The sequence below is a fragment of the Pezoporus wallicus genome, unplaced genomic scaffold (genome assembly GCF_028554395.1).
Source record: "Pezoporus wallicus isolate ANWC-B61680 ecotype Strahan unplaced genomic scaffold, APGP_CSIRO_Pwel_v1 contig_16, whole genome shotgun sequence".
Lineage (NCBI taxonomy): Eukaryota > Metazoa > Chordata > Aves > Psittaciformes > Psittacidae > Pezoporus > Pezoporus wallicus.
The window spans coordinates 4,019,186-4,042,593 of NW_026641478.1; the positions used below are offsets into that span (position 1 = coordinate 4,019,186).

Here is a 23,408-nt window from a genome sequence, read left to right on the forward strand (position 1 = left end):
GGACTGTTTTTCAAAGCTATTAATTCTGGCTTGGTCTTTGCTGTGGGGAAGTAGGAACTTAGAGTGTACATACCTTTTAGGGAGAAGAGAAATTGTTACACATCATAAGAAGAAGGAAGGTCTGTGCTTTAGGTGGTTGAATCTAATCTGAGGAAGTCACTAGTGGCATATCCCAGGGCTTAATACTGGGGCAAATACTACTCATCATCTTCATCCAAAGGGTAAAAGTGGGGTGAAAGTGAGAAAGCTCATGGGTTGATTTAAAGAGAATAAAACAAAGATTTATTTTATGTGCACAAGCAAAGCAAACCAAGAAACTCATTCACCACTTCCTATCAGCAGGCAGGTTTTTAGTGATCTCCAGGAAAGCAGAGCTTCATCACGCGTAATGGTTACTAAGGAAGACAAATGCTGTAACTCCAAATGTCCACCCTTTCTTCTTTTTCCCCAGCTTTTCTTTCTGAGCATGACATCAAATGGTATGGGACATCCCTTTGGTCAGTCGGTGTCAGTTATCTCAGATGTGTCTTCTCCCAGTTTCTTGTGCACCCTCAGCCTGCTTGCTGGGGGGGGGTGGTGTGCGAAAGAGAAAAATCTTTGATGTTGTGAAGATACATTGTTCACCAACAGCTACAACATCCCTGTGTTATCAGCACTGTTTTGGTCACAGGTCCAAAACACAGCACTGTACGAAGTATTATAAGGAAAACTATCCCAGCCAAATCCAGTACAGTCTGTCTTCAGGAGCAGTGGTGGAGAATCATAAGAAAGTACGTCATTTTTTCTTTTGAGTCATTGACTACTTTGGAGTTCAGATGACTTCCTTAATACCTAAAGTGATAAAGGTGCCTGTCACTTAAATCCCATCCTCAAGATTCACCCTTCCCAGTTGTGCCTGAAAAATACCAAAGACCACTAATATGAAAACAAATACTGAGATCAGAAAAAAATTTTCCATAGGAAAAGAAGATTAATGGGTAATAATTGGAAAATTACCCCCATTACCCAGTTATGTTTTTAATATGTGCGTATGTGCAGAGATTTGAGCTAGGTGTGATTTGTAGGTGAGAGGGAAGCTAATGCAGTACTTTTCTGACCTAAGGGACCAGTTGGAGAGCATGGAGAGCACAGTCAAAGGCAGGACAGGGAAGGCACAACTATTCCTTTTGGTGGGAATGTGGTAATAGATTGATTTAAACTGATAATGAAACCGCACCCTCCCTGTTCACTGCAAAACCTATTGTCAACACTGATTTACTGGATCACTGCACTGTACAGTTAGATAAATGACTGATGCATAACAATCTCTGTGGTGTTTCCTGAACGGGTAGTCCCTACAGTTATACCTTCGACTGACCTCTGAAAACCCTGAGAAAAATTGTATTAGGAGGATATAATTGAACTTGGCCTATTACATGAACTTCTAAGGGTTACTTGTTTGTGGCATTGTCATCAAATTCCGTGTTTTCTTGTTTGCAGACAAGCAACCATCCCTTCTCAGCCTATGTGTTTGCTTTTATTTGCTCCTTCTGGAGCATAATTCGTTCATTATTCTGCCCAAATCACAAGCCATGTGGAAGGAATAGCTGACATGCCATGAAATAGTTCTCATGTGACATCACTGCTCATCCTGTCTTTCTTCATTTGATTGCAGGTTTTCTAAAAAATGCAAAATTTCTGAGGAAAGAGTTGTTCTGGTTTTTATACAAACACTCTATCATTGCTCAAAAAGTGTAGGAAATATTAATCTTCATATACAAAGATACAGTTCTTGAAACCCTTCATGAACACGGCTCTTGTAGGATTTGCATTGTCAGTATATGAGATCAGATTGATCTTTGACATTTTAGATCCTTTTCTGCTTGTCCCTATTTTCTCTTCATCATCTTGCTCCCTCATTTTTATTTCAGCTCTTCTTCAGTTTCTTTGTCACCTGCTTCCAAACTTCAGTCTCTGTCTGCTCTGCTTCTTCCAAACAATGGCACTTGCAAGTCACATCCTGGTTGTGCTCTTTTCATGGACCAAGTTTTGGTCTAGCTAAAAATGATTTTTGTGTGTGCCATGGTGCTCTTTTACTAACTTAGGAAGGAGGAATTTAAAATATGTGTCTTCTCAAATGATCAAATAGTGGACCTTTTGGTCTTGAATGTTTCTGTTACACAGAATGTTACATTATAGTATTATGCCATGGGGCAGATCCAAAATTTAGCATATTTACAAGCTGAAGGAAAAATGTGATTTAAAAATGTTTCCTTGAGACTGAGGTTGAATCCTTCCAAGCAAAGTCTTCAGTGTTATTTGCAGTAATGGCAGGCTGACGTATGTATTTACATTGTTCTCTGCTAGTTCTATGCTGCTACACTAAGCAAGGGATTGAAGTGGATATTCCAGTCATCTCTTGTGAAATCTGTTTAAGAAAGATTGCTCTCATTTTCAATTAGAATTATCCTTAGTTACAGTAAGATACTCGGAAGGAGAAAATACCAGGTAGTTGTCCAAGGCTCAAAGCCAATGCTATGTGTATAAAAGAGTTAAATTATGTCTGTTCTTCATGTAAAACTTACAAAAAATATGAAAATTCAGGTTCAAAATTATGTGACTTTTGCAAGGGTCCTGGGCACTTACAAGCAGACTTTGGGCTGGGTTATTTCAGACCTTAAAGTAGTGGCCCCAGCAACACTAGCAAATAACTTCTGTACCACTGTGAGCGGAGAAATAGTTTTATCCAAGTGTTGCTTGTTCTGACCACATCTATATTTAAAGAAAACTGCAAGATTTTATTGTCTGAACTTGATGGCATGTGAATCTGCTCTCCAAGGAGTGCAAAGAACAATTCTGGCAGTTTCATTTCCTGACTGATGGAAAAAAGACAGAGAGAGCGACCAGTGTGACATGTAACTGCTACACTGGATTTTGCAGTATCACTCAAATAGAGAGGTAGGGTGCAGCTTAGCTGTTTGTAACCACAGAAACAAAAAATTTTGTTTGGAAGGAAGGAGGAGGTACACAAAATCTATTACGTCTCAAACCTGACAGTGTCTCTTTAAAATGTTCTTAAACCTGTTTAACACACCCCTACTTTTCACCACTCCCTGGGAAACAAGCACCTCTTATAGCAACTTGCAAATCAAGAAAAACCAAACCCAGCAATTTATTCTCCAGTGTGTGATGGCTGTTTTCACACACCCAACCAATTTAGCTACAACACAGCTCTCTAACTTGGAGCTTTCTGCTTCAACCTGAGTTTAGCAGTACGAGTTTAAAAGTTTCAAAGATTCTGAGGAATTGCATATGTCAAAATGAAAATTAAGGAGATTCAAATACTTTCATTTAGGCACAGTGCTAGGGACATTCTGCTTAGAGGTTCATTTATACTTCATTTATTATCCGTCTGCAGCTCATGGGTTTGAGTAGAATAAATAAAGTTACTGACAAGTAAAGTAGCTAAGCCCCAAAATTCAAGTCTTACTGTTGCCACAGCTAGAGGATTCAAATCCAGAAAGATCTGGCGTATTTCTTCTAAAAATAGAAGGAAGTGTCTCCCAGGAAAGCACAATGATTTTTTGATTTCTCTCTCTCCTCTCATCTTGCAATTTCTCTGTGGGTCGGACTCCCACATGGCCAGATTATAGTTTCCTTGTCACACTTTTTGTGTAAGTGGTCATGGTGCAGTAGGGAAGCTGTTTTCTACCATGCATCACAGGACATGCAGTTTGCTTGAGAATGAGACAAATTTTGATGTAGTATAGGTGCAGTATTGCTGAGGCTGCAGAATGAGCTTTGCGACTTGAGTTTTGTCCAGACACAGAGGAAAAAAGAGTCTGCATGCTTGTTTCCTTTTCCTTTTAATTTGGCAAGAAGTCATAGCTTTCTGCAAAGGCAGGGATTTTATTTGAAATCGTGCCATTATATGGGATTCATCTGACATGTCTAGGTGTTTACGGTGTAGATGCCTATAGATGACTTGTCATCTTAGGCTCCCTTTCAAGAAAGTGGGGAGAAATAGTAACCTTTAGAGCCCAACGCTCTGACCTACTTTAGTCACCTACATTAGGGTGAGATTATATTAGGGATGTCTTAAGAGACAAATATAGAGGTAGGAGCCTAGCTTTTGATGTAGCTTAGCTTTTTTGTTAAATAGGGCCTATGATGGAAAGTCTCGCCCAGCTTTGAGGAAACGAGTATTTGAAAATAGCTGTCACCAGTTTGGTTTCTCCTTTTATTGAGTAGAATTCAGATTATTTACTTAGGCATTAATTAACATTTCCTTTTCTCAGGCTAATAGCCTGCACAAGGATCCAGAGCAACTAACACTTAAAATTATTGGGTTCTTCACGGTATGCTCCTACAGCACCATTGCCGGATCTGGAACGTCAGGAACTGATTTGAGACTTTATGATTACATTCAGATAATTATAATCTGTTCTGATCTTTCCTTTGTAATATGACCCAAATTATTTTGAAACTGTCCAGTTTTAAAGCCCAGCCTTGTTTTCATTACACTTAATAACCACAGGAACAAAAACAAACAAAGAAAATCTTCAGCTCAATTCTTTGGGTACAGAACATTAAAACTCATGCAAAAGATTGTTTCTGCCAACATTCTTTCCAGGGTACTCACAGTTTTGAAACCAATTATTCAGAAGAATATAATTTACACAGAATAAAAGGGAAGGAGAGCTGATACTTAAAATGCACAAACTTTCTCACCATTGTAGCAGTCTATTAGCCAATTTTTATCAAAGGACAAGTATTTTGTAAAGACAAGAGAGCTCAGTTATTTCTTCAGTGTCTTAGGCCATGAAGCCCTACATGCAGGTCTCTTAATTTAGGAGATTTTTCTTTTCTTTTTTTTTAACATAGTTCTGTTTGCGATTGTTTGAAATCTGTACCTGAAATTTATTCTTTGGAATATACCTGGAAATCTTACTACTTCTGTTGGTAAGCAAGGACAATGAGACAGTTGAATTCTTCTCTAGAGAAGCTGAGAGGGGAACATGGAGGGAAGATGACACTTCTGTGCTACTTTTTCTATTTTACTCCTGCAGGTGACCTATATTTTGACACATATCATAAATCTGCCTTCTGTTTTATCTGTTATTTGAACAGATGAGCAATACTATTTGACTGCAAAGGTATTTATGAGTAAGGAAAGGGTCTTAAACATGTGCTAACAAAATACAGGGTTCTCTATATTTAAATATATATCTACTCTCCACATTTCTCATGTAACTAGAGAAAAATTTCAGTCTGAAGAAACTAAAATAACAATGCTGAATTACCGTGATTATATTGCCAATTGTTCACATCAACAGAACTAGGAAATAATTTTAATGCTATTTTAGCTATGTGCCTTATACAAATTTTGACAACGGGGGCATAACATAAGAGTAGCTGTCCTTGTTCATCCCAAAAAACTATTTAGCCCAATATTCTATCATCTCCAACCATGGCCAAAAGTAGATGCTCAAGAACGAGTGGAAGAACGGGGAAAGAATACAAATTACTTTCCCTAAGTGTCCTTACGGTTTCTATCAGTTTGCATGGTAGGGTCTTTCTTAGCCAAGTATAATTTGTTTACCTAGTAACCATCTATGGATTTCTCTTCTACAAACTTGTCTTGTTTCTCACTGAACTGTTTTATAAGTATCTATGTATGTACACACCTACATACACACACAAGTGCAGATACATGTACGCAGATAAACTGTTGCTTCTCACAAGGTATTGCAAACACCTTCGTTGCAGCAAGGACGGGTTATATAGATACTGTGGGAAGAAACACCCCTTTTTCTTTCCTTTTTCTATTTTCCTTTTTCTCCCTACTAGTTTAATTTTGATGCCAAATAGCTCTTGCATTAGGGGGAACTGAAATACACCCTTTTCATACCGTTTGTGATTTTTTAGATCACTTATACCTCCTTAAGATATCCCTTCACCACACTAAAAGCTGATACGTTTTCCTGGTGTGGAGAAGTAATTTGCATCTTTGATAATCTTTTTGTACTTCTCTGAACCTTTCTGTTTCCCATTTTCTTGCCTTTGTCTTATTTCTGCAGTTACTGATTTTGGAATGCATTTTCTAACAATTCTTCTACAGGAAACTGTTCTGTACTAACTGTATCAGAGCCAGCATCTTCCAGGAATGGGAAAAAAAACCCTACCTTTCTTCCAAGGTCATACTTAGCTTTGATGTGGATAGAGAACAGGATCACAGTCTGTTACATTTGGCTGGAATGCGTAGCAGTTAGGTGTGCCAGCAACACAAGTGTGGAGCCCACCTGTCAAATGAAGATTTCATTAAATAGGTGTGATATTGGTGCACTGTTTTGGGGGGGTTGGTGGTTTTGTTTTGGTTTTGGGTTGTTTTTTTTGTTGTTTTTTTTTGTGATTGCTACAAAATTTCCACATAGGTTTTCAAATGACAATCAAGTTTTCAGTCAACTAATTTGATCTAAATAATAGAAAAAAGGATCATCATTGCAGAGAAAAGACCTCTTGGCCCTAGCAGATAATCCCAGCACAATACCAGGACAAGGAGAGAAATGCAGTCTATCAGACAGGTGTAATTTGAAGTAACTCACATGGGTATCATTTTATGGGGCAGATCTGATACCTCATCTTATCTGCACCATAAAAAGAACAGCCTCGGGTGTGTGCATGTGGTGTGTCTCCTATGCACTTACAGTGCCCATGACCAATTAGTTCCTATCAGAATATTTAAGATAGGGAGCAGGAAGAAGATTCCTCCCCTTATCTTCTCTTCCTCTAACATCTTCTAACAAGATGGCTTTCCCTGAGATCGACACTTGCTTCTGTTACAGAAGTCTCCCAGTGAGGATTTTTAGGTGATGGGGATATTATAGTCTTTCTTATTCTTTGATGAAAAAAAGCACATCTAATCATAATTCTCACACTCCCACTACTATTGGTCAGAACATGATTTTCATTTCTTTAGCCACCCATATGAAAGTTCTTTTGAGTAATTAAAATAGAGAGAAAAGTAATTCAGATAATTCATTAACAGATAACAGAAAATTCATTAACAAATAAGCTATTTATCAATAACATAAACTATAAAGCTGGTTACAGCCATTCAGCTGGTACCACATAGATGTCACCTGATTTAGCTGTATTTTTAGCACAATTTTCTATAGATAACTGATTTTATCAGTGGTGCTTTGTGTTCTTTATGTAAGGTAATAACAGTAGTGGTTTAAGATCAAGATACACAAGGTTAGCATACTATGGACCAGGCTTTTAGAGGCTTCGGCAAGATATTTCATTCATTTGCAGAGTAGATAGGTATTCAAATTGTGGGCAAATCAGGCCCACTGACATTGGAGATTGTGGATCTGCCATGATTAGCTTTTTTCTCTGCCAAGAAATTTAGAAAGGAAAACAGAAGCCACTGCTCAGCCATTTTCTGTGACAACTAGAAGTGGGAAGAGATTTAGACATTTTACATGCTATATATAGCATTTTTTATTTCCTTCTTTAGTTTATGAACTTTGCCACACCTTTTGGGAGAACAATGGGCTGCAAAATATGTCTGCACGTCACATTTAAAAAATGCATATGAAAAAGCCCTGTCAGTGCTGCTTCCTGTATTCAGGAAGGTGCGGTTAAACAACAGATTGCATACCTTACTTTAAGCAGCTGAAAGGTCTTCCCCAGGAATGGCAACCTGCAATAGCAATAGGAAATATAAACTGGGCTGAAAAAAGTTAATCTGTAAAACACAACATAATCCCTTGGGCATTCTGCTGTGTCGCATCAGACTTACTGAAATGTTGTACTCACTTTAACAGTAACATAATCTTTTGAAAGTGGCTTTACCTTGAAAGTGTCTTTAACTTGTTATTCATCTGCACAACAGCTGTTGCTACCTGATATTACAAAATTACTTTTCTCTATATATATTTTAATTACTCAAGTTATAAAATTCTGAAAAATGCAATATAAGAAGAATTCCATATGTCATACCTAAATATTAATTTAGACATTGATGAGACCAATATCTGTATATTATAGTAAAAGGGCTGTGCCGCTATTCTCTCTTCAGTGAATATTTAGAGAGTACAAAAGCTGTAGCAGTTGTGTTCCCTCCCGTGAAAAATATCTTATAACTTGGTGGTTAAAGTAGTCTGCTGGTAAAGATGGGCTGCTGTCAAAATGAGAAATTCTTTGAACTTGAGGTTAGAAATAGGTTAAATGACTTTTCCAATTGGTAGGCTGTTGTTTTTTCATTGTGTCCTTTGAAAGGATTAGACATGCTTGGAGATGAGCCTTGCATGTGGATTAAGCAGAGGAATTCTGACTTTTTGAGCACCAAGGGAGGAATAAAATTCTTAAAAATGGCTCTCAGGTACTTGGCACTGTGAGTAGCTGCCCTTTGCAAGGCTGCCGAGGACATTTCTCATATATCTTTAAATTCACACCTTAATATGAACTAGGATGCCATGGAGAAAGGGAGTTTCCATCTGTAGTTTGTTTTTATTTTGAGATGTCTGTCTAGGAGCAGGACCAGAATCTTCAAGGAAAAGTTACAGAAATCCTATAGGAGTAACCTGCCCATGGAGAAAAAAATAATCATACTCCTTATTTCTCCCTCTCTTCTCTGTTGCAGTGATGAATGCTGCTGAGGGTTCACACAACCATTTCTAGTCTGGTTCTGAGTCATATGTACCTCTTAGTAAGGGTGTACCCACAGGCAAGATGTTCCCTTGGGTAATTATTTTGACCAGGGGTGAAAAGTACCTCTGTACATAGAGGTAACACAAGTCCAAGCATCCCCTTATTTTATGTAGGGCTGGACTGAGAATTAAGGGAGGAGCAGTCCTGTGTTAGTCACCTTCAAAAGGAAGGTGTCACCCTATGCTTGAGCACCACTTCCTTTTCTATGTTAATTAGTATTATATTGGCTGCACTGGGTTCTTTTTTCCTTAAATGACCCTTCTCCTTTTAACTTAACCTGATAGAACTGCTGCCTACTTATACAGGTGATCTTAGACCAGGCTTAAGCAAGAAAAATGTGTGGATGGCACAGATGTGCAACCCACCTCCCAAATAATAGTTACATTAACTAGCTGTGTCTGCCTGCTAAATGCTGTCTGGAAGCTGGTCATCATCCATTGCCAACACCTAGCTATATGTTTTAGAGTGCTTGGTTTTAGTCATTTTTACCATGACTTGTGTTGAACACAATTCACTTTGGAAAAATCAGATGAATGAGTAAGGCCATACTAGTTAAATAAGTAGGGGTAGGGCCTGGGCTTGAGCAATAGCCTCTGTTTGTCCATCCCACTATAATGCACAGTGCTTGACACAGTTTTGTTCCTGCCAATTAGTTATCTCTGAAAAAACCCTTGTACATGGATCTCTCCTATTAGAAAGCCTGACTGTTTCCAATAGGACCATTGATGAGGCCATGTGGTTCTTTTTGGAAAGTAAGTTTAGTGGTATCGATACAAACCATGCTGTCTCTTGTTGTCTGGGACTGGGCTTTGGGATGTTTAACTTAATAGGATAAATGTAGCTATTTTACCTGTTATCTTGAAACTAAAAAACTTAAACAGCACTTGCTAGAATATCTTAAAATCTTTTGGAAGAACAGTTATAATAATAGCATCTTATAACCCAGAAAACAATAGTTTATCAGTCATACTTGGGAAGTCTAAATTATTGAAGGACTTCTCTTTTGGAGGACTGAGTATATGAAAAAAAAAAAAGCATTCACTAATGTATTCCTCCTTTTCTGGGAGGAGCCAGAGAATGGTATTTGTCCAAAAAGTCGTCTGCTGGGTCATTGCGCATTCCCATCCATCTCTTGTGAATCTACATAAATGCTCAATAAGGATGCGGCGGTAGTGTAATATTTTGAAGCATGTTTTGTACTTAAAAATGTAAATTAAATTTAGTAACACTGAATAAGCTATTCAAATCTAAATGATGGCATTTCTGAACCAGTTATGTTCTCTTTTCTGCCAGTGCTCTGTTTTAAAATTCAGCATCCCCTACTTGCAGTTTCTTAGGAGGCATTTTAAGAATTCTTTGGATGACCAATAAGCCTACGCTATTTAAAATGAGCTTGTTAGGAATGGCCTCCAAAATATGCTAGAGTTCTAAGTAGCAAGAGATAGTGACCTCTGATTATTAATCAGTAATGTGTCCCTACTGCTTGTTATTAATGAATCTAAAAGAGAAGTTTTTGTAAGGAGGAATTCTAAGACATTTCTTGTTTTCTCTCATAAATCATATCAAACCATGCACTCTGCTAATGTAAATCAAGCTGTCAGAATGATTTTGGAGGAGTTATATCCCATTATATCAGCTTCAGATGTGGCCATTTATGTTTGTATATTTTTCAGAGAAGTTCCTCTTTGTTCTTGAGAGAATGGCAAGAAGAAGCAGAGTATGTAGCTAACTCTCAACAAGCAGATTATAGAGGCATTATGGTTATAGGTAGATATGAAATGAGTTACTGTTGTTACTGTTTGAACTAAAAAAAAAAATTCCTTCAGCTCTGATAAATCAATAGTAAAGCACGGCCCAGCGTGGTGATTAGGTAAATTACATCCTTTGGTTAGAAATCACTGGTTGTCAATACAGAGGCACATACTCACTTCTACTTTTTGCATTGCTTTTTTGACACTGCTAAAAAATCTGTGTCCAGAATACTGTATGTGCTTCAACTGGGGAATAAGGGAGACAAAATTCAAATTCTGATATGGGCTAACAAATTAAATTAAGCTAATTCCCACTGTGCATTTCTCATGAAGAAAGACATCTGTTTCATTTGCGAGGCATGAGTGTCACAGTTGTAAAATTGTAGCATGTCTGTAAAGAGATGCAGTCGCAACATTTTCTTCTTGATCATAAAAAGATAAACATGTAAAAATATGTACCTGAACATGCCAGGACCGCTACAGGTATTTTTCACATTGAGAAACACAGAAATGAGATGTATGAAGTTCAGAAATATTTGCTTGCTTGTATTCATTAATTCTGAAGCGTGTGGTAGTTAGTATTTATACTTGGTATTGTCTTGCCTGCTGCTCTGCTTCATCAGCTCTGTTTCATCAGATATAACCAATGTTTAGACAACTTGATGCTATTAAGTACCAAGCCTATGAGGATGTAACCATCAACAAAAGCAAGGACTAGAAACATGGCTAAAGAGAAACTAAGTTAACTTGTGTCAGTTTTCTTCACTTTCACAAAAGACAATAGGACCAAAGGTTACCCACCATATTGCATAATGGCATCTCACATATTTAATGACAAAAGCTCTCCAGATACAAAATAAGTGAGGGCTTGTATAAAACACATTGAACAGATTCTGTATCTTAAACAGAACCATAGGGTTGTATATAGCATTCCTATAAGGAAGTTATTGATTCCCTGCCGTTGTGTTTGTTAATAGTAAGGCACTTAGCCTACAGAGAAATGTATTGCAGTCATTTTAAAGAAAGGAAAGAAAAGGGAAGGTAGTCTCTTCTCCCTTTTCTGTTTATTACTGCGTGTGCTGAAGGAGAATGTAGATGGGCACAGATAAGAGAGACTTACAACAAAATCTCGTGTGGGAGAGTTTCCCTCCCCAGATCTTTTGCCTCTGCCCACATACTCGAACAGTGCAAATGCTTAATGCATATTGGATTCCAGTGTGTGTGACACTTCTGCAGATTTTCCTTTGATGAAATATAGTGTTTCTTCATGCTCACCTGCATAAAATACCTGAAACCCTTTGGCTGAGAGTCAGCCCTGTAACTCTGCAATGTACATTTCTGTGGGAAATCCAAATGACTGCAGCATATTTTTCCAAATAGTAATTGCTTGGGTTTTTTGTTTCAAGGTCTGAAAGCATTTCATTTTGTGAAACCCAGCCCTACTGCACTTGAAAAGTACAGCAAGCACAGAAGTGTAACAACTCACCTGTACTTTTAATTGATCTGGTATTTCTACAAGGTGCCACCCTTTTCCACACCTCCTACCTCCTCCTTAAGTGACTCAGCCTCTGAAGGAGAAACCTCTTGACTTTTCAGACAGCTGGATGGGGAAGGACAATTCAGCTCTCTGTCTGCCCTGACTGTACCTCATTTTCAGGTATCTACAGGTTGACTTACCATACTGAGCCGCTCTAGGACACTAACTTCTGGGTAAGGACATTTACTTTTCTGGGTTTATATTCCATGCATGGAAAGTCCTACATTTTCAGGTGTTCTGTAATTTCTTAGTGTCCAATTTATGATCCTGTTTCAAAGAATCTTATTTTCAAGAAGTGTGGAGAACTTGACTGTGAAAATTCAACTCTCAAAGTGTTTCATTTTAGGTTCATTTCAGATTCCTTGGACATTTCTGACATATTCTCTTGGCCATATTATCTTAATTACTTCATTATTTATGTTATATTGCTAATTATATTTTATTCTAATGCTATTTCCCTGCTGACCAGCTCTCTGCTCAGACCACTTTTTTACGAATGGCTGTTTTAATGTATTTTTTGCACTCTCCTTAGTTTTATTGTTTCTTTAGAATTCTTATCTAAAATTAAAAAGCATTAAAACCTCATTTACTTGAATTTGCTTCACATGTATAATTTTAGAAAAAAATTTGCAACAGGTTGTTTTCATTTCCACCTTAGCAAAAGAGACAGCAAAAGTACCCATTGTCCTGTGATACAATAAAATTCCTTTACATGACGTGAACTCATTTATAAGTAGGAAGGTTTCTTTACTAAAAATCTAGAAAAGTGAAAGAGTTGAAAAAAAAAAACCAACCCCAACCAAAAACCCAATTAAAATTATCACCCCCCCTTCTACAATCCATTAAAAAAAAAAAAAAAGAATCAATTTAAACTGATCACATATTACTAATTTGAAAACATGTACAAATTTAGGTTTTGGCTTAGCAGCTGATTTTACATTTAATGATACTACCAAAGCTTAATTTCTTTCAAAACAGAATCTCCTCCACCCACATCCTGAAAAACCAGTTTTGAGAGCTCTTTCAGCTACAAATAGATGATCTCTGCCACACATTCATGTATTCTCTAGTCCTACCTTGCCTGTTCTAACCTTGCCTGTTTTCTCTTTCACTCACATACACATTATTTCTATTCTCTGTGAGAGCTGTTATTAACTCTGTGACCTAAACTGTAAAGTACTTATTTAAACACAATATATTATTTCCAGAAGTTTGCAAATGTATTATATGGCTACTGCCCACACATGCAGCTCCTGGAAAAAAAAAAAAAATCATTCTAGGAACACATTTTTGTTGTTCTTTAATGTCTGCAAAATAAATGTAATTATTTTTACCTGTAGTTTTCAGCAAAAGGACAAAAAGACTAGCTAATAACCAAAAAAAGAGAATAATGTTACTTACAATTTTGAAGCATGTAAATTATACTCAAGTGGGTTTTTTTTAAGCTCTGCGTACACACTTGGTACTATGCTGAGTTAGCAACACCATTGTTCTTTCTATTTCATGTCCTGGCCTACAGTCTTGAGTAGGCTTGAGTGACAGCACTGGATACTGGTGACAATTTTGTAGGGGAAAATGTACAGCCCAGTTTATACATGCAGAACTGCACCTGACAAAGTGGGACTTAAAGGTTGACTGACTGAAATAGTAAGTTGGAAAGTATGAAGGATGGTACAGCCTTGACTGGCTCTAACTGTGATGGTGATTTGGAAAACAATCTGCAATCAAGATTTACAGCCACATTTGGAAATAGGAATTCTTATTTGAGCTGAAGTATAGGTAGCCCAGTCACAGCACTTCTGATATCTGAGGGGAAAAATGACAGACGTAGAGATCAGCAAAATTGATATTGACTTCCAAACCAGGAAGATTTCACTCACAGACTCATGAATGCCTATCTTGAAGGACAACTGTAATGATGTGTCTCCTCAGTGCCTTTTTTCTAAGGCTTGGAGTTCTTTACCCTGTATCAAGTCAGAATGACTTCAATCATTTTCTTGCTCACACAGCTTACTATATTCAAGAAAAATGATGAAGAAGATAACAAAATTTGCTGACCTGACATGAAAGTTGTTAACTAAAGGCAAGGAATTACTATTAGTGTACTTCATAACTGTGATTAAGTAAGATCAAATGTGGGTTTTTTTTAAATGCCCTATTCTCCACATTCATCTCATATAAATTAAAACAAACCAGGTAGTATAGGTTTAATATTAACCATTACAATAGGGGAGAAAATAAACACAAACCAACCAACAAACAGTAAAGGTGAAGCAAGCCTTCATTTTATTTGTTCACCAATAGTTATTCTATCCAAAATTTCTCCTGGACCACACGAAAAGCAAGCAAATGGGTTAAAGCACAAAGAATGTGGGAAATTGATTTCCTAATATTTTATTAGATTTCCAATGCGATAATTTTAAAATTTTGAGCTCTGATTACTCCCAAGATACTGAATGTTTAGCTTACTTCTGAGCAGAACATCCCTTAAAAATACTACATTTTGGTGGAAGTTTTCCCATTTGGGATGAATAAAGTTTCTTTCTCATATGGCAGATATTAGATATTTTTGAAAATCAGTCAGCAATCTGTGGCTGTGTAGAGCCATGTATAAGACACCTGCTGGTGTTTAATGTGTACATGCCAAACTCAGTATCTTTTCTACCATCCAATGCAGCACGAGCAGCTGGAAGACAGGAAAATTCTGAGGCTGTTTTACTTAAAACTAGTTGTTCATCTACAACTTTTTGTGTCACTCAGTTCATTAATAAGGAAGCTTGATATTTTAGGCATTCACATTTGGCAATGTTTTAGATGAAAAACTTCAGTATAAAAACAAATGTTTTGACTTTTATGAGAAGATTCACCTCCCTTGACATTCCCTCACTACTCGTGTTGAGTTACTTTATATATAGGGTGGTAATATGTGGTACCTCTAAGCTGTGGAAAGATATTATTAGAAGCAAAATACATATCAACTAAATATTTATAAACAAGGTTTTAATCACTGTCAGCTAGAAATCAAAGAACAAAGACTTTTTTGGTTGTAACTAGTTCAGTCTGATGTGGAGAACATGATTCTTACAGGAAATTTTTGTGTTATTCTTATGTATTTTTTTAAATACAGCAATGCATACATGTGAAACCTAACTATGTAGAAAGCTACAGCCAAGAACAGAAGAAAGAAGGCAGGAGGACTCTGTATTGGAAGGATGGGTGTGTTCACACGAGCTGAAAACTAGTAGGTCTAGCTTTGAGAATCTAAGACAGGCCTGAGGTCTTCTGCTGGTCAGTCACTACAAGAGGTGGAAAGGAGAAACAGAAATGTGAATATGGTTATTCATGATAAAACCAGAACTGGAGACCTGTGCTGCTTTCTGAATAACTAGCTACCAGCTTGGAAGGGCATTTGACGTTCCCTGAAGTCACGTCTGAAGTTTTTCTGGATTTCTTTGGGACTGAATTTGGATTTCCCACAAAATGAGAGAGGGTCTGAATCCAGGACTGGCATGTCTTAAAAGTTTTGGGGACCTGCTTATTGGACTGGCTGGGGCAGTGTTAATTTTCTTTTAAAGCTTCCCGACGTTGTTTTTAAATTCAAATTATGCTGGAGCTGCATTCCTGTTTGTTTTTGTTTTGCATTCCAGCTGAGTTGTTTTGCTTCAGTGGTTGAGCTCTTATTAAGTATGCCTGAACATAATTTACTACTATAGTATACTATAGAAGCCTATAACTTCTCTATCTTGCAATTTCGTTTACAAAGTCCAAAACAACCTTTTTATTTTTAAATCTCCTTTGAACCATGGGCTAAAGATAAGCAGTTCATTGACCTGTTTGAATAATGTGGTGGTTCTGGATCTTTATGAGCCCTAAGTTTTTAAACTCATGTGATCCTCACATCTTCTGTCCATTCCCCTTTCCACATACACAGATACACACACTTAATCCACAATAGTGAAGACCAAGAAAAAAAAATGCTTTGATGAATTGTATTCTTCCTCTTAATGCAAGATTCTTTTCAGTTCAAGATCCTTAAATTTAAATCTTACTCTGATGATTCTTGATTATCTGCGCTAGAGATTAAAGTAGGAAAATTTTTTTTAATTTATGTTTTAAATTTGAATGGCTTAATCTTTGATATACAACTTGAAAGTCTGGAAGCAAGAAGTAAACCTTGAGGACAATGTGGCAGTATTATGTAGGACTAAAATTTCAGAATACGTGGCACATTTTCAATGCTGACTGTAGAAGGGAGTGTGCCTGTTTCTTATATTCATTTATGCAGACTACTTTCAAGCTGCCAGACTAAGTAGTAGTTTATGCTGGATGCTGTACATATGTGCAGCAGAAATATTGTTTTGCCCTAAAAACATTTTAAAAAATTAATACAGGACCGGAGGCAAAACACAGTTTTAATTAAATGATGGAGGATAAAAGAAACGTGCTTGCTGGACTTTCTTTTGACATGCATGGATACAAGCAGGAATTGTGTCATTAATACATTTGTAGTTATTCTGTTGATTTTAAAGACGAGCCTCAAAATGTATGGACTTTTTACTTTGGTGATAATTTCTATTTCAGAGCAAATGTCTGAGGCTCTCTTGTTTAATTTTAGCAAAGGTGTGTGGTACATCCTTGCCTGTTCTGTGAGAAATTGTTTCCATCAGGAATCTGTGGAAAGGAAGGCGATAGTATAAGATGAAGTCTACGTAGCAGTTTCTTCTCATTTTTAGTGAGAAATATTTGAGTTGCGAAATGTGTATTTTTAACAAGATTTTCTAAGACTTAGAATGATGACATTTGGTTTAATTTCCACAAAAAGTGGCTCCATTTTCTATGATTCACTTCCCTTGGGAAATGGCTTTAAAAGTTTTTATTAGAAAAAATTCCTTCTTCTTCTCTAGATGAAAAAGTCACAGCACTCACTGCCTGTGAAATGTGCTGAAATGTCAAGCTTCATATTGTCATGGGACTGACTGAAATAAGAACCAGTATCAGATGTCCAGCTGTTGTTAAGCTGAAAACATAAATAAATCAGAGTCCTCTCTATCATTTTGTGACATTTCAGGAAAATTTATCACAAGATTGATTAGTATTTAAAAATGATTGCTTTGATAACCTACCTGAATGGTTTCTGGGAAATGCAGAACATAGCTGCTCAAAACCTTATACCAGTCACTTTGAAAGATATTTTATGACCTATTGCAAAATAAATAAGGCTCATCATAGCCCTGAGTATACTTTTATTCAGTGGAAACAAGATCCAGCAGTCACATGTTTTCTACACACACCGTGCCGATGCATGCTTGATACAAACAACTTAGTTTTAAAGAAAGGAGTGTGGTCAGGGTCTTCCAATCAACATTCCAGAATTTTAAACCCTCACAAACATCTGGAATTTCACGACTGGGTACGATATATGCAGACTTCTGGACTTCAGCATTATTTTTGTATTTATATATTTACTTTCTAAAAAAGATCTGTATTTGTTTACATCCATATTGGTATCCTGCTTTCTTTGCTTGGTAATGATAAACTTTTTTTAGGAATTGCCTGGCAGTAAAAACATAAAAAAGACAAATCTGTTCCAAGTGCAATTCATTGTGTGTAAATCATAGTTTTATATGGTTTATTGACAGTGTTACTTTTGGTATGTTTGCTGGTTTTTTGCCAAAATTAAACATTGTTTTTCACCTTCCATCAGTAAAGAAACAGCTACAGGCTCCAGGCTCTCAATCCACTCTATTTTAAGTGAGTGAGCAATACACTCTACGTCTGCAAAACAAGCAGGACAACTATGTCATCAAGAGAACCGGGAATGTTTCTGACTTTTCATGACTGCTTCTATCACAAAATAAGTTTTCCAGTGCTTCTGTAAATTTTAAGCAGCCTGACCTGTGAGCTGGTTGGGAGCTTCCCAGCTTAACCTTGTTTTCTTGGAAAATGTTGCTTTTCAAACAGGAATGCACTTGCTAGGAGGGTCAGTTTGCCCACATTCTTCAATGTTAGGATTGGTTTTGCTTTTTTTTTTTTTTTGACTTAAGGGAGAATTTTTTGTCATTGAAATGTTGCTACATTCTGCTTGTTGCTTTCTCTAGGAAAGCTGATGTTGAAAATCCAGTTTCAAAGCATAACATGAAATCCTTTGAGTGGCTCAACCCCCAAATAATTTTTTTTTTTTTTGAATCAGTCAGTCTTGGAGGCTCAGTTTTTGACCTGATTTGAGATAAGGAAGAAGTCAGTGACTGGAAAACTGCTGCAGTGCAGAACCACTTCTGTCCCGGACCCCCCCATTAGCTGCAGGCCATGGAAGCTGTGAGACCTGTCAGCAGGGCTGGGTGAGCCCATGTTAGCTTGAGGCACTGCTCTGAGCCACAAGCTGATACCATCTTCCCATGAAGCTAATCAACTCACCCCAATCTTCATTACTTTGTCTTGCCCTCCAAAGGGTATTACCACCCCGCATGTTCTCAGACAAGGAGCTCCTGACAAGGCAAAGGAGGGAGAGGCAGCGTGACGGGCAGAAACACAGGGCAAGGATACACATAGTCATCACCAGGGAGAGAAAGGCCACTTCTGTGCCTGAGCTTCAGTTCAAAGAGGTTGGCAGCTGGTGCTAAGTCATTTTGCTATTAGACTAAACTTGCACGAGGAGGTGATCAGCATGGCAAATGAATTTAAAGTGTCTTTAAGGATGATTTCTAATCTCACTGCCAACTCTTTTTTTTTTTTTTTTTTTGTTGTTGTTTGTTTTTTTTCATGTTTTCTCTTAGATTTCCACAGAAGGACACCCCGCTGAAAAAAATGTCAGCTTTCAGCATACGAAAACAGGCTCCTCACAAAAGCGGTAATACTGGGTCTTCTTTATTTTCTGCTCTTAGGGTACTTACAGACTGAGGCATGGCCTCTCTCCTTTCCAAGCATTGCCATGCTCATCATGCAGCTCCTTCACAGGACATACCAAGACTGTTAAGCTGTGATGGGCTGGTTATCAGGTTCACACCAGGACCTGCTTCAGCCGCAAAGCTAGCAGTGATGTTTGTAAGGTTTCACTGCAGAGATACAGGCTAAACCACCATGCTGGGCAGTGTAGTGTGCTGGAGCAGGGGAGCCAGGCAGTGTGGTGCAAGACAGTGGTTCCCTCCACTGAGCCCTGTGGCTGCTTTGGAGATCTCACAGGAGCATGACAACTTGGAAGGCAGTGGACAGATGGTCTCGGCATCGTCCCATTGTCTCACTTGGGGAAAATGAGAAATCAATGAAAATTAGAAGAGGAGGAGGGGAGAAAAATGTTATTTAATCATTGTCAGATAGAATTGTTTGTTCCTTTTGAGGGACGAAACTTGAGGAGGGCTGGAGTTTGCTTTCTATGCAGAGAAATGTCAAGAAACAAACTGGAAATGCGATGAAATTTTCCATTTCCCTGGAACCTGCAAAATACTTTTAAAGACTGAAAGGGTTTGAGGTACAGGAGGACATGGTTTGAGTGGGACATGCCAAACCTAAGTACAGCAAAATGCATGCAGCCACGGTGGGAAGTAGCTTGGCTCTACAATGCTAAGGACATAAACTTCATATTGTCAAGATAAGAAGGATAAGATCCATCTGCCTCTGCTCATGTGACCTGAACTGTTGTATCAGATCTATATTTAGTTTTTTAATTGAAACTTGGGAGGCAATTCATTAGACCAAAAATTAGTCCTCTTCAGCAAACCCAAAGCCTCATGCATTAGCAAATTGCTTCTGATGTTTCTTGAAAATAAAACACAATATATATTCCTTGGCTGCTGCCTTTATAGGAGAATTTCCTAATTGCACTAAGCAATTAAGAAAGCCATAATTTCTCTGAAATCCAAGTGATTTTTTGGGTAAGAGATAATAGTTTTCCTAAGCTGTTATTGGAAAAAAGCTAATACTGTATATGCAAGTTTAATTGCAATAGTTAGATATATACTGAGTACTTCTTGATTATATAGAAATTCTTCTATTATGTTTGTGTCATTGAAGAATTTTTCTTCAAGACTCAGAGGAGGTTATGCCTGACAATAGAACACAGATTAAAATGTATTATGGACAGTAGAAAGCGTCTGGCTAAAACCGTTAGTTTGAAAGATATGCTGGAAACATTTCCACCCCTTTAGCTGCCATCAGCTGTCCTCACCATAGAGAAGTTTTATCTCTGGGATGCATATGGTTGAACTCACATTTTTTCCTACTTTCCAAAATTAACTTTTTTTATTATTGTTTTCAATCCAAATGATTGTACCAAACATAAAATTTATGAGAATATTTATGAGAATATTCCAAACAAAATATTGTTGTTGTACCAAACAAAATATTTATGAGAATAGGAAGGTACAGGTTTTAATATTGGATTTTCATTCAAATCCTTGATTACTGAATGTTACAAAGTTGGTGGTTTTCTTTCTACCAATATATCAAGATCCTGTTATATCCCGACATTGCTAGTATTATCATCATATTCAAAACAGTAAATATTTAGAGCAAATGCACTTAAATTAGTCTTGTTTGCTAGTTACAGCTATCTCAGTTCTTGACAGTGACTACGAAACAATGCTATTGTTTAAATCAGTGGAGGTACTTCTTTTCAGTTTGCTTATGTAGGTAGATATTTTAATGAGCCACAGGAGCTATTCAAGTGAGGCTGGGATGTCTTCATTTTTTTGAAGTCTTTAAAGTCAGATTTTAATAAATATTTTTAAGAGAAAAGCTAGGTCAATTGTCAGGGAACAGGCTGATGCAGAAATCATGCAGTAAGGATAGATGACTTTTTGTTCTTAATCTATCGTGATTGTCAGCACATTCTTACAAATCTCATCTATGATGTACCTTTCATTTCTTAATGGCCTCAAAGGGCTGCATCTATACTGCTCATAAAAGAAAGCCAAACATCGGCATCAGGGCCTAGAGACAGAATCACACATTCGTGTTATCACAGCCATGCTTCTTAATGTTTGTCACTTCTCTAGCAGCTCAGTGTAACACAAGAAGAGCCAGAGAACATTTGCAGCTGCACAAACATGAATGAGGAGTCCAATCCTTTAGTTTGTTCACTGTCCTTCTTTTACTGTCAGTATAGATATATCTACAATGAATTGCAACAGATAAGAGCAGACACAGTTTGGGTTACAGTGAGATATACATTTAGACTGAATTTTACCTTTGCACTGCAGAGTTTTGCTTTCAGGAGAAAAATGTATTTAAAAAAGTCAGTCTTGACCATTGTCAGTCAAAATGATTTTTTTGTGCTTCATTATAATTTGGTTTTCCACTCACTGTAGCTATTTGTCATCTTTTCATGTTGGTACTACAGCTGAAGTTCTTATATTAAAAGCAAGAGCTACATTTTCTTATAAATTACAGCAGAAACACAGCTATGACAAACGATCTAATACTGACTGAATGTGTTTTCTGTGTGGTCTTTCTATACACAATCTTTATGGTCAAGTGTCCTTACTGGACACCAGATAGTGATATCTCCAAAAAATCTGATGGTGTTAAGCTCCTTTTGTGTGAACACTCAGGGAATGAGGAACTCTTGGAGAAAATCATGGAGGTCTCTAAAGGAAAATCCAAGAAACTCAGTATTCTTCATCAGTCAGTTCGTTGATTAATTGGATGTTATTGACAAAGGTTTTGCATATTTAGTTTTTCAAGTTCTTTTCTCTGGGAAGGTGTGGAGCAAATATCATAATCTAAAGATGGATTTTCTATTTGGGCTCAATTTCTAGTCTTCCATTTTAAAGGGGAAAGTTAAAACATCACATCAAGGAAGAAGTTCTTTACTGTGAGGGTAGTGAGGCACTGGAACAGGTTGGCCAAGGAAGTTGTGAATGCTTCATCCCTGGCAGTGTTCAAGGCCAGGCTGGACAGAGTCTTGATTGACGTGGTCTAGTGTGTGGTGTCCCTGCCCATGGCAGGGGGGTTGGAACTTGATGATCTTAAGGTCATTTCCAACTCTATTCTTTGATTCTAACAATATTCCCCCTCACTTCAAATAGGCTGATGATACAAAACTTAGGTGGGAAGAAAACGAACTGAGGATATTGGACAAGTCACTGAATTTGAGATAAACATTAACTTTCTAATACAGTGAGGAAGTTATAGTCTCACAAATCAAATTATCATTGATACTCAACATACTAAATATCAGCATTGTTGGACAAAGATATTTTAGGTTGCTTTCAAAAGTAAATAAGGCTTCCATGTTCACACAGTGTGTAAGTGTATATGGGAGTTCCTCCCAATAACGTGAAACCATACACCCATTTTAGTTAAATTCGACATAAAGTTATAGGTCTTAAATGTATTGTTTTTATTAAAAGTTCAGTAAAACTAGGTAGCTGGTTAGAAAATGAACTGTTTATTCAGGCACTGAGGAAAAAGCTTCAGAAGGAGCATGACCCCTCTAAGAAACCTGAAAATACACACACACTGAGCTGTGGATGTAGGTGGAGGACCACGTCATCATCTCAAGATTAGCTTTGCTTTGAAATTTGCATCCTGTCACACATCTGCATATTCAAAATCCACAAGCAATGCCTCAGGAAACAGTATTCATTAGTTTGACTTTCCTGGAATTATTTTTCTCTGTGTATTTCATAATCAATTTATCAGATTTGTGATATTTCTTTACATTAAAATTATATGAAGCTGTTTCATATTAAGGACGAAACTGAATTTAGTTTTGCAAATTAGTTTGAAGTGACTAAACCACAAACTTTCAAAGCAAATTGTGTGCACTAAACAGGAATGACAACTGAAGAGTCAAACTCTGATAAACATTTACGTATTTCAGCCTTTCTAATAGTACATTAAGTTTCCAAAATTATTCCATACGTTCCTTTTCAAGACATGTTTCTCTGCATTTGCAGATAATAAGAGCCCCTCTGTTGCAATTAAAAGCAGACAACAGGCTACTCATGATAGTAACAAACGACGGACCCTTTTGCAAGATAGCAGCTGGATAAAGAAGAGGCCTGAAGAGGAAAAGTAAGAAAGATATGTGCATTTAGTTCAGTATGCCATGTACATTTTCTTGGAGTGTCTACTTTTTCATGAATGGTATCAACAGGAATTACATTAATCAAATAACTAGTATTTGCTTTTCTTGATGAGGTATTGATTGCCTTTTGGAAGTAGTTTGCTGGATTTTCACTGTGTTTTTCATTGAGACTTTTGAGTGCTGATCATTTAATGAAAGGCTTCTGCTCTACAAGAAAAATGCCACATTTCATATATCTAGGTTGCAGGACTAATATCTAACATTTTCCTTTTACAAGCATGAAGATTATAAACCTTGGCAAGTTCTTTTAAGGAGCTTAAACCAGGATCAGTTGAAATTCACTCTAATACACACTAGGACTTCCATTACAGTAAAAACTCCACCATGAGAGCAGGCT

General features: G+C 37.2%; 1 protein-coding gene across 4 annotated transcripts in view; it reads left to right on the forward strand.

Moving 5' to 3' along the window:
* The first annotated feature begins 18,733 nt into the window (after positions 1-18,733).
* The window catches only part of SCEL (sciellin), a 38,949-nt gene continuing 34,274 nt past the window's right edge, over positions 18,734-23,408 (forward strand). For all 4 annotated transcript variants that reach the window (XM_057424076.1, XM_057424078.1, XM_057424075.1 and 1 more), the window contains exons 1-2: positions 18,734-18,832; positions 22,881-22,998. In XM_057424076.1, coding sequence (XP_057280059.1) covers positions 18,745-18,832; positions 22,881-22,998 — 206 coding nt within the window. In that variant the 5' untranslated portion in view covers positions 18,734-18,744. The remainder of the gene's footprint in view (positions 18,833-22,880; positions 22,999-23,408) is intronic.